Source organism: Amphibalanus amphitrite, unplaced genomic scaffold, assembly GCF_019059575.1.
Source record: "Amphibalanus amphitrite isolate SeventyFive unplaced genomic scaffold, NRLGWU_Aamphi_draft 000797F_arrow, whole genome shotgun sequence".
NCBI classification, from domain to species: domain Eukaryota; kingdom Metazoa; phylum Arthropoda; class Thecostraca; order Balanomorpha; family Balanidae; genus Amphibalanus; species Amphibalanus amphitrite.
The window spans coordinates 271400-283918 of NW_024882291.1; the positions used below are offsets into that span (position 1 = coordinate 271400).

The 12519-nt window shown below is 44.1% G+C and overlaps 1 protein-coding gene across 1 annotated transcript in view; it reads left to right on the plus strand.

Moving 5' to 3' along the window:
• The window catches only part of LOC122366329 (coiled-coil domain-containing protein 85C-A-like), a 53450-nt gene that overhangs the window by 16537 nt on the left and 24394 nt on the right, over positions 1-12519 (plus strand). Inside the window, exon 2 of the mRNA XM_043338491.1 lies at positions 8315-9092. Within this exon, the coding sequence (XP_043194426.1) occupies positions 8325-9092 (768 nt within the window). The 5' untranslated portion in view covers positions 8315-8324. The remainder of the gene's footprint in view (positions 1-8314; positions 9093-12519) is intronic.

Below are 12519 nucleotides of genomic sequence, written 5' to 3' on the forward strand. Positions count from 1 at the left end.
AGGTCATGACATTGTTCCACACTCTAGGACCTGTCCATGACAAAGTATGAGTTTTATATTTTTTGAAAGTGAATATCTCTTCAAAGTGTTTAACATTACGAACGATTCTGAGTGAAGGATGAAATCTAAACATTTGGCCAAATCCATCTGGTAGGTTGTTGCATATTTTTCTATGCAGGATAAGCATCATTTGCTGATGCGCCACATCCTTAATCTTAAGGAGTTTTAGTTTTTTTAAAAATTGGATCCGTATGCGCCATCATAGGTTGTCCATCTATGATTCTGACAACTCTCTTTTGAATTTTTTCAATTTTTGATAAGGTTGAAGAATAAGTATTGCTATATATATATATATATATATATATATATATATATATATATATATATATATATATATATATATATATATATATATATATATATATATATATTGATGCCTCATCGCTGTTCACAAATGTACCTGTCGAGGAGACCATCGACATTATCCTTCGATTTGTGTACGACAATGACTCCATCCCAGCTCCACGAATCCCAAAAAAGGCACTCAGGACACTTCTACAGATATGTACTAAGGACACCCCCTTCCGATGTCCCGAGGGTCAACTGTACCGTCAAGTAGATGGGGTGGCAATGGGGTCCCCGCTCGGTGTGCTATTCGCCGAAGCCTACATGGCGCATATCGAATCGCTGGCGATAGAAGGGATGGATGTGAAGCCTTTCACTTACTGCCGATACATTGACGATATTTTTGTAGACATTCAAAGTGAACAACAGCTTCTCTGTCTGAAAGCAAAGCTTGAAGAGATGTCAGTCCTACAATTCACAGTAGAGCACTCAGTCAACGACAGAATCTCGTTCCTTGACGTTGCAATTGACTCCTGTAGCGGTAAATACATAACGTCCGTCTACAGAAAGCCCACAGACACTGGGGCTTGCCTGAATGGAGATAGCGAGTCACCAGACAGGTACAAAGAAAGTGTCATTCGGTCATACATTCATAGAGCGCTGACTCATTGTAGCACTTGGGCCCTACTCCATCAGGAACTAGAGCGCATCAAAAAACTTCTCACCAACAACAACTACAGTCTCAATGACATCGACTCTCAGATCCGACGACAACTACATAAGCATCTACGGAAGCCCTCTGTACCATCTGAACCAAAACCCACTGACATACCACTTTTCTACCAAAGTAGGATGTCCACCGCCTATAAAGCAGAAGAGAAGGCCCTCAAAGACATAGTGCACCGAAACTGTATACCCTCAAATTCCCAAAACAGTCTCAAACTAACGATCTATTACAAAAGTCCAAAAGTTTCTGACCTCATCATGAAAAATGACATGTCAAAAGACATTTCTGTACTAAAATCGACTAACGTAGTGTACGAGTTTAAATGCCCCCATGGTGACTGCGCACACCGACCTAATGCCTCGTACATCGGCTACACCACAACAACACTTTCAAGACGAATGACTATGCACTTACAAACTGGTGCCCCCAAGCGACACATGACAACCGAGCACGATCGCACACTGACACGGACTGAGATAGTACAGAACACGACAATTTTAGCTAGATGCTCAAACAAAGTGAAGTTGAAGATCCTCGAGGCTGTGTACATTCGGGAAAAGGACCCCATGATAAACCGTCAGATGGACATGAGGGGAACGTACTGGCTATGTGATGGCCAGCCTCTGACTGTTAGAGTGTAAATAGGACAGCTGGAGCCTCTAATTTGCCTAGTTGCAATATCAGAGGTTCGCTGATGACTATCGCTTGTGTGTGTGATTGTATTATTTCAATGTGCGCCAAAATAACTTAATCATGTTTTTATTCGACCTGCCAATGTATTATAATGGAGTGAATTGTTATCGCCATATATCTATATGTTTCGATACGACGCGACCTATACGAATGTTTTGCATATGACTTTTATACTTAGTTGTGTCTATGTCTGATGATGTTGGAAGACCCAATGAAACGTTACCCAATATAGGCACATTGTTAAACAACCTATCTAATGACGACAAGCAGCTCGCCCGAAAGATCGAGAATTTGACGAAGAAAGAAATCAATGCCAGATATGCTGTCATATTTAATAAAACATATATATATATATATATATATATATATATATATATATATATATATATATATATATATATATATATATATATATATATATATATATATATATATATATATATATATATATATATATAGCAACAATAATTGGCATATGACAAATATAGAGAATTGTAGAGTAATAATAAGTGATCAGTGTTTAAAAAGTACCTCACTTTGGTAATAATACCAACGTTTCTACATAATATGGTGTATAGCTTGTTAATATGAGTATTCCACTTAAGATCGTCATCAATAAACATACCAAGGATTTTACACTTTTAGAATTTTGTATCTCTACTCCATCTAGTTTCAACTTTATTTCTTGTCGATCTCTTTTGTTTGAATATATCTGGTAAGAAGTTTTATTAGTATTTATCGAAAGTTGGTTAGCAGAAAACCATTCTGATATTTTGGGCATAATTGTGTCCACAGTTTCTTGTAATCTTGTTATATCTTCACATTCCATAAAGGCTGCCGTGTCATATGCATACAAATATGCATTGAAGTCCTTGCTTATGTTTGGAAAATCATTTATATAAAGGATAAACAGGAGTGGCCCTAGGATAGATCCCTGAGGGACTCCCATATCAATTGATACTGTATTTGATCTGATGCTGTTTATCTGTACACATTGGGATCGGTCACTCAAGTATGATACTATCATATCATATGCTTTACTTTTGATTCCGTAGCATTTTATTTTATTTAATAAAACATCAATATCAACTGTGTCAAAGGCTTTCCGAATATCCAAATAGAGTCCACATACAATATTATTTGTTTCAAATGCATTTGTGTGTGATCCCTTCCTGAATGAGTGAGAAAAGTGGGCAAAGAGTATGGTGCCCACTTTACCATACTCTTTGAGTATGGTAAAGTGGGCACCAGAGTATGAAGTGAGTTGTGTTCTCATGGTGATAACCGCAAGCACATACTGGGCTGGGTGTGTTGGGGTGTTGTATATTGAACAGGTGTGCCTTGAGAGTCGTCATGCCCACTCTTAATCGTGTGTGTAGTGTGTTACGTGTTTTGTTGCCGAACGAAAAGAAAGTGGGTGGCTCTGGTGCCCCAAATCGCTGCCAGACTTGACGAGTAAAAGCGGAGCAGGATGAGGTGTTACGCAATGTGTCTGGGAGAGTATTCCAAAGTCTTATTGTCGAAGGAAAAAAGGCTCTATAGAAAGAAGTGAGATTGGTAGGAGGGAAAGTAAGAGATTGAGCATTGCGAAGTCTAAGTCCCGTGGCGTCTTGTCTGGTTTCTGTCAATATGTCTTTAATGTATGAAGGGAGAGGAGGATGATTGAAGTAAAGTCTGTGAAAGAATAGAAGCTTATGAATTAATCGTCTTGTCACAATTCGTTCCCATCCTAGTTCGGTTAGTAATGCGGTAGTTGGTGTTCGATAAAGCGTCCCTGTTACAAGTCTGGCACAACGGTTCTGAAGCGTCTGGAGTCGGATGGCGTCAGTTGATGTGAAATGTCCGTCGTAAACAATGTCACAATAGTCGAAATGAGGTGTTATATAGGTAGTGTAAATGTTGTTCAAGACTGGTCTAGGAAGAAGCTTAGCCACGGGATATATCGGTCCTAGGAGCATGTTAATTGTCCGAATGACGTTATTGATGTGTGCGCGAAAGTGAAGGTCCGTCGAGAGTGTCAGTCCGAGATGTTTATGACTTGTCACGGTCGGCATGTCCTGCCCGTCAAATGTAAGTGCTGGAGGACAGCTGTCTCGTCGGTTTGTAAATGTCTGTTGTAGTGTCTTTTTAGCGTTGAATGTGATGGCCCAGTCAGTCCCATATCGTTTAATCGCGTCCAGGTCGTTCTGCAAGGAGCGTCTGTGATCCTGACTGTCGTGGGGATGGGAAGAATAAAGTGAAGTGTCGTCAGCGTAAAAGAGAGCGTCATTTTTGGTCTTGTTTGATAGATCGTTGAGGTAAATTAAGGCCAGAAGAGGTCCAAGCACCGAGCCCTGGGGGCAGCCGGATAGTATTTTTTTGGGATGATGATAGACTGTTTCCAACACGAACAACCTGTTCGCGATCTGCAAGGTAAGAGTTAAGCCAGGCTAGCAGAGAACCGGAAATATTGCACTCGATTTTGCATTTTAAAAGGAGTCCATCATGCCAAATTTTATCAAAATATTTCGAGATGTCAAGATAGATAGCTGTTAAGTTTTGACTTTTGTTCAGAGCAGAGTATAGCTGGTGAGTTAGATACAAGAGCTGAATTTGTGTGCTATGGCCCGGACGATATCCACTTTGTTTTTCTGAAAGTAAGTTGTTTCCATTCAAATGAGAATATATCTTGGAAAAAACGTTTTTTTTCGAGAATTTTAGAGAGATTGGGAAGAAGACTAATAGGACGATAGTTTGTTGGATCTGAGCTAGATCCCTTTTGCTTGAAGATTGGAGTGACACAGGCTTTTTTCCAAAGTGAGGGGAACCTTCCTAGTTGAAGTGATTTGTTAAAGAGTTTGGACAGAGGTTCAGCAAGTAAAAGTGCACACATTGTTAATAATTTGTTAGGAATTTTGTCCGGGCCTGTTGCCTTGTTGATGTCTAAGGAATTTAGAATTTCGAGAACTTCAGGCTCGGTGACTTGGACATCTGATAGCGGGGGAATAGGGGGAACAGGAATAGGGATTTCAGGCATTTGCAAGTTGTGTGTGTCTAGTCGAGTCTGGGATGCAAAGTGGTTGTTTAAGATTGTCGCTTTGTCAATTGGTATTCCGTCTTGATTTATAAGCGGTGGCATGCTACGATGAGTCCTTTTTCCGATAATACTGTTTAAAATTTTGTAATATGATCGTGGGTCCTTTTTATCGTCAAGAAGTTTGTCAATTTGGTTTTGGATGTGTCTATTTTTAAGTCTTTGGTTTGTCTCTGTGGTCTTGTTTCGCTGTCGTCTCCATCTTTCCCAGTCATCGTCCGTGTTACGTCTTTTTGCTATGTTGAAAAGCCTATTCCGCTTGCGTATTTCTCGCTTAAGTTCAATGGTAAGCCATGGTTTGTCGTGAGATTTTATTGTAATTTTTCGACTTGGGATGGCTGCTTTGGCTGCAGTTAATAGAGCGTCAGTCAAGTAATATGCTGCGTCGTCCAAGTCACAGTCCAAAAGTCTGTCCCAGTCAGTGTCCATCAAAAGTCGTGTCAGTTTGTCTGCGTCCATATGTCTGTAGTCCCATAGTTCAATGGAATATTTCATAAATATGCAAGATATTACAACAAAAATTACCCGACGTTTCGTTTATTATAACTTTTTCAAGGGTAATGAAAAGACACACATTTATCTACGAGAACATGGGATGTGTAACAACGCGGGCAATTCTTCGTAGTAACACTTCCTGTCTGCAAACAGGTCACAAAGAAACAATTCACAAATCATAATCTCTCCTGACTAAAGATGCGGCCACAGAAGCAAGCCTAAAAAATCCATTTGAAATATTCAAAGTTTGACCAGTAGCGATAAATGCCGCCTCTACAACTTTTCGCTGAACTTTGGAAAAATTCCTGTCGACACTTGTAGCCCCTGTCCAGTTAGGCAGATGCCCTTCTTCCTCTGCGTGAACAACAAAGGCGTTCGAAACTCTATGATTGCGCATGTCTCCCTTGTGCCCGCGAACCCTCGTTTTTAGACCCCTTCCCGTTTCCCCGTAGTACACGCGTGGGCATCCACCGCAAGGAATTTTATATACTACGCTATCTCTGTTTGACTCTCTTTTGTTATGATTTATGAAAAGAGATTATGATTTGTGAATTGTTTCTTTGTGACCTGTTTGCAGACAGGAAGTGTTACTACGAAGAATTGCCCGCGCTGTTACACATCCCATGTTCTCGTAGATAAATGTGTGTCTTTTCATTACCCTTGAAAAAGTTATAATAAACGAAACGTCGGGTAATTTTTGTTGTAATATCTTGCATATTTATGAAATAATCGTCACATTACAACTCAATGGAATATGTTACGCTGGAGGGGCGACTTATGTTAAGACAGGCAAATATTGGTAAATGATCAATTTTTGAAAAAGGAGGAAGTGTACCACTGTCAAGGACCATTTCTGGGTTTGATACTATAAGAAGATCGCGTAAATTGGTAACACTGGTGTCTGCATAACGTGTAGGGGAAGCGGGGGTAACACCGCCCCCTAAGCTTTTCGCCAAAATGAGAGAATATGTGTGTAGTCTCTTGGTAGTTATTGTCTTGGTTACAATATTTAAACATTTTCTCACGTGTTTTAGGTACTAATTTTGCATGCTCCTAAAAGGTTTTCATGTATCACGACTTTTAAAAATACCTTGCATATTTGCCACCTACAAATTGTGTGGGTAACCCCGCCACCGGTGTTGATGTTAACCCAACCCATCCCTACGAAAGCTTTTCATTGTTTAGAGATCGCGTGCGATGAGTATCCTGTCGGTAAGTGGTAATTTTCGCAAATAATCGGTAATGGACACATAAATAGGTATAGGTTCATCAGCTGTTTGCCAGTTTTATACAGCTGGCAAGTGCTTGGTCGGGATGCATGAAAAATATAAAGTAAAAAAATCAAATAAGCTGCTTATTCCCGACTTAGGAACATCTACGAACATAAATAAAGTGCATGTCTTTGGAGTTTCATCACTTATCACGCTACGAACAGGAAACACCGCAACCTCAATTGGGGGAACACCGCCACGGGGTGGCGGTGTTCCCCAATAAGTGATCACAAGCAAAAATCGCCAGCGGCAAGAATGTACTACACGGTTCAAGCAAACCTATCTTACTGGACAAAGCCGATCAGTTATTTTTCGACGTAATCAAGTAAATCAAAATGAGTCTCTACTTAAAGACATTCAAAAGTGCTCACAACTCATCGAATTTTTATAAGAGAATGTGCATTTTTCTTTAAATGCCCACATTGAGCTTCGATTACACTGAAACACCGGAACACAAATCAGAAGACGCTTACCTTCGTGCGGTTAATAGGAAATAACGGATTTTCACACTTTATAGTTCATACTTTCACCGCCAGATGGGGTGGCGGTGTTTCCCACAGTGGCGGTGTTCCCCCCGCTTCCCCTAGGTTGATTAATGAGCTGCTTGAGGTTGAGTGAATAAAGTTCATCCTGAAGGGTAATTTCAAATGGTTATGGTTAGATAAGTCTGGGTTGAGATATGTGTTTCCAGCATAAAAATCTCCCAAAATAACAATATTGTCTGGTGAGTGGACTTGAGCTAGGGTTATGGATTCATTTAAGTTTTCTAAGAAATTAGTATGCTGTAGTGCGGTCATATTCGAAGGAAGGTATACTGTGCACACTATTACACTAAATTTACCTAATTTTATCAGACACCAAATCCATTCATAGTCGTGATGTTCGAGATGAAAGAGTCGTTTAACCGGAATATTACTGCGAACGTACATAGCCACCCCTCCCCCATTTCTATTCCTATGTTTAGTTAATGGGTCATGAAAGTTGTCAAGGGTGTAAAGAGAAGGGTGTACTGTGTCGTCAAGCTTTGTCTCAGAAAGTCCCAGTATGTCGATCTCGTGAAGAGAGGAAAAGTAGGATAGCTCGTCAAGTCGGCAGCGAGATGTGATGGAATTTATATTTACGTGTGATACGATGATGTGGTTGCTGTGGCTACCGCTTGAAGATCTAGAGTGTGTTGACGTGTCTGGTGTAGGCGCCGCCGACCCAACCGAAGCAGCCCGGCACCCGGGACCTGGAGAAAGTGAAATGACGCTCAGCAGATGTCGGTGGCGCGGCGACGAGCGATAAACAGAACATTCACATAACAAAACAATGAAACAACAAGACCAAACAATGCATATAACAGAATAACTCAGGTAGACGGTAAAATTAAACGATTTAAACTTACGGAAACTGATGAAAAAAAAACAAATGGCAAAGCAGAACGTAGCAGAAAGAATAAAAAGGTGTAGAGCAACCAAATTTGCACAGGGGCGAGAATTACAGGGGGCCCACCTACCTGCTATATTTGGTGTTTCTAGGTGCCATAGGGGCCAATCGCGAGGGTGGTTGTATCACCCCCCCCCCCCCCCTGCTAGGCCGTGTTATGATAAATGTCCTGCCAGGGTGAGGGTTTACCCATCACGTTGAACTGCCTGTAAATAAACTGAATTTAGCTGAACTGTGTATCAGTGTTCCGTGTCAAATGCTCATCAGAGATGTTTTCTCCAGAGGGACTACGATGAGCTGCCCAGAGGACGTGTACCGGCGGATCCCCAGCGGGGCGGCCATTCAGCAGCGGCCGGCCGGCGAGCCGGCCCAGCAGTCGGCCGACGGCCCCAGTCCGCACTACTTTCCGGCCGCGGAGCGGCGCCGGCGCGGCCCGCCGGCCGACCCGCGGGCCGCTCCGCCGCCGCCGCCGGCCTCCCAGCCGGGGCCGGGCCGCGAGGCGCCGGCCGCCGGCTACCGGCCGCCGCCCAGGGCGCGCCCCAGCCAGCCGCCGCCGCCGCAGCCGCAGCCGCTGCTCTTCCCAAAAACCAACCCCATGGTGACGCCCGGGGAGGCGAAGCGGTACCAGGCCAGCTCGTACGAGCTGCCCGAGAGAGCGGCACCCAAAAGGGACCCGCGCGAGGACCGACCGCGCACCTGTCCACCGGAGAGGACGGTCTCTGGCCGCGAGCAGCTGCGGGCGGTACCTCCTGCGGGCCGACCTGCTCCGCCGGACAGAATCGGACCTCCCGACAGACTCGGCCCTCCGGAGCGTCACGGAGCGCCCGCTGCCGAACGGAGCGCCGCCGAGGTGGCCGCGAGTGCGGCCGGCGCCGGCGTCGATCCGCGGCCGCCCGGCTACCCGACGCAGCTGGGGCCGCGGCTCTCCGACGACCGCCTGCTGAGCGGATCGCCGCGCGAGCTGCTGGCACGCTACCGACACGCTGAGGCCGAGATCGCGCGTCTGATGATGGAGCATGGACAGCAGCTGCGTGAACTGAACCGGCAGCTTCAGGCACAGGTCAGCTGCCCGGCTCCAATAAGCACTGCCCCCTTATTCTTCCGAATGTTCAATGACCTGCATCTGGGGAGCATTATTTATGGAGGAATGTACTCCCTTGTCCCGGTGGTCACCGGTGCGAGCGACTTTAGCGAGTGTCATTTGAGCGAACGTCATTTGAGCGAACCATTTTCAGCGAATGGCAATTCAGCGATTATCAAGTTCATCGATTATCAAATATAGCGATTATCAATTTTAGCGAAAGCTATGTTTCAGCGACATATATTTCGTCGACTACAATTTGAGCGACTGTCAGTTCAGCGAAACATTTCATCGTCCTGTAACGGTGGATTTTTTTCTTTTGCGAGCGTATGCGTACGAATGTTTCCGGAATTTCTCATGGTTATCCGGTACTGGATGGCGGATGTCGCGCGTTCAAAGGTCAGGCATTGAGCTCCAATTTTAATGCTACATTTGTCAAAAAATCCAACGGTTCAATTTCACCCCCCCCCCTAACCCACCCTGCTCTTTGTCAAAAATGGTGACCAAACGTTTGTTCAGAGATCAATATTGCTTGTGCTTTTTTTCGCGAAATTGCCCCGCTTGAAGTTGGATCAGTTCCCCATGTTGTAAAATTTGTTCTTGCCCCAAGCGCCGTACGAATTTCCAGATATTTGGGTGAGGTCCCTGAAACATAGACTGGATTCCCCTGTGCCATCTCTCTAGTTTGTTATTGGTCCTTGGCATTCCTTCCGTCGCCCTATCTCTCACGTCCCACATTTTCAATTCAAATTTTGCCCGCCTCCTTCCCCTCCCATGCACCCCTTGTTGGTCATCCGATGTACATATGTTTCTTCAAAATTCAAATGATACGTAAAGAGGTGCAATAATTTCCGAAAAGTAGCAAATGATTGACTTTCGTCGCGTTCGGTCATTCGCTGTAACTGCATCGCTCAACTGGTCTCCCATTGACCACCATATGTTCGCTCAATCTGGTTTCGCTGATTCTGGTCCTCGCTAAAGTTGATAATCGCTGTGATTGAATTCGCCGACTTGACAATCGTTGAAAAAGCCAATCGCTTAAATTGATAATCGCTGAAAATGTTTCGCTCAAATGTCGTTCGCTTAAATGACGTTCGCTCAGGTGTCGCCGAACCGGTGTTTACCTATGATCACCGCAGTCCGGGCGCCCTAAACTCCCAATTCTTCATCACCGGTTTTTTGCTACGGACCTCGTGCCTACCGGCACTCGGTCCTCCGCACAAAAACCTCGGTGAATAAAACGCATTTTCCTAGCCCTGGTCGGGAATACCTGAGGTTTTAAAGTCACTGAAATTCCAACATCTGTTAGTGTTACTTTTGAAGTAGTGCGGGCCGAGCTTAATTTTTATGATATTCGTAATGAGGAGCATGTAATGTGTCCGCATACAAATTTTGACGAAAATCGCAGGGGCTCACCGAATGACCTTGAAATTCCGTAACTTTGTGACTCCGTAACTAAAAGAATATGGCGGACCGAGCTTAACTTTTATGATATTTGTAGTGAGGAGGATGTAGTATATCCGTATACCAATTTTGACGGAAATCGCAGGGGTTCGCCCAAATGACCATGAAATTCAAACCTCCCTAACTTCGTAAATACGGCGGGCCGAGCTTAAATTTTGTGATATTCGTAATGAGGAGTAGCTAAAGTGTCCGTACACAAATTTTGACGGAAATCGTAGGGGCTCGCGCGAATGACCTTGATATTCAAACATCCGTAACTTCGTAAATATGGCGGGCCGGCTTAGATTTTGGGTGCATCGTAATCAGGACGTTACGTACTATCCAGTGACCAAGTTTGGTCCAAATCGTAGGGGCTCGCCCGATTCCAAATCCTAGATTATAGATTAGGATTCACTTACATACATCTAACTTGACAACCGTGGTGTGCACGCAGTGCGTATTTGGAAATTCCGACCTCGACGAGCATCTGTGGTAGAAAACCGCCACTTTGGTAGGAAACTACTGCTGTCTGCTACCATTTGCACTGCATGTGTCGCTATAGCTGCGACATCTATGCATATATGCATACACATTTATCATAAACCGCGACACCTGTGTGCGCTGATTCTACATAGTTGGCGATTAGCTAGGGCACCAGGGTGGATCCCATGTGGATCCAGACTTTCAGTTAGAGGCAGGGCCGGGGTGCGGAGCCGGAGCCGGAGCTGGAGCCGGAGCCGGAGCTGGAGCCGGAGCCGGCATATTTTGCCCGGAGCCGGAGCCGAAGCCGTGAAACAATATAGCCCGGAGCCTGAGCCAGAGCTGTCAAAAAAGGGTACGACTCCGGCTCCTTTTTTTTTTTGAAGAGGAAAAAAATTATTGACCTAGTTCGGTTTGTCAAACCGAACTGACCTGAACTTGCAGTTCCAGGCAGTAAAACATGCGGTATTCAAAATATGAAAATAACCTTGTTATGCAAATGCAGAAGCAACGTGCACCATTCCATCTTCTTTTTTTCTGCCTCCCGTATTTAAAGGGACTATCCCACCTTCTAAAATGTTGTTAAAACCAGTTAAATTGTGCCCGACTTTATAGATTGGATGACCAGGAACACGGTTCTGGCATTTATTTTTCATTAAATATCTTAGGCTTCCCTTATTCCAAACACAAACTTTCAAATATGTGACGTCACAGCCCAAAATTACCTCCTTCCCCAGGCCACATTACTGTCATAAAGCTGATTCTTTTTACTCTGTAGGCACCACAACAAAGTTCAGACCAAGTTTTAAGCGATTTTTCAACGAACAACCCCATTTAAATCAGAATGACTAAACGAGGTGACGTCACACTAACGGTCGCTCCATGTTGAAGATAGGGCCTTGCACAAGGCCCATTTTCAAATGAAGGGAACGAATTTCTTCAACACCAAGAGGCCGCGGGGGTTGCAACCTAGATAGATAGTGGTTTCTGAACCTCGCCGCAAACTTGGCTATCTCAACTCAAACCCCATGTTAAAGGTGGGATAGTCCCTTTAATATGTACTAAGTATTGGAGCTGGAGCCGCCGCCGGACCATTTTACTGGGAGCCGGAGGTCCAATATGATGCCACGCCTATTGCCTATAGGTATATATACGTATGTATTGGTACGTATTGGTATTGGTAAAATTAAAGCTGAAAGTTAGTAAATAAGTTTAAAAAAACACCGACGCGGAGCGCTGCCGTTTTTAAGATATCTGCGAAAAACAACTTGATGAATCGATAAAAATCACTTACATCTCAGGAGGCACACTGCTGAGTGCTGATACCAATACATTCTTAAATACCTATAGGCAATAGGCATGTCTTTTGTGGCATCATAGGTATTGGACCTTCATCCCCCCCCCCCCCGATCAGCAACTTTGACTGCCGGGGATCGGGCCGGCCATGAGTCCCCCCACCCGGCTCAAACTGAAAGTCTGGATC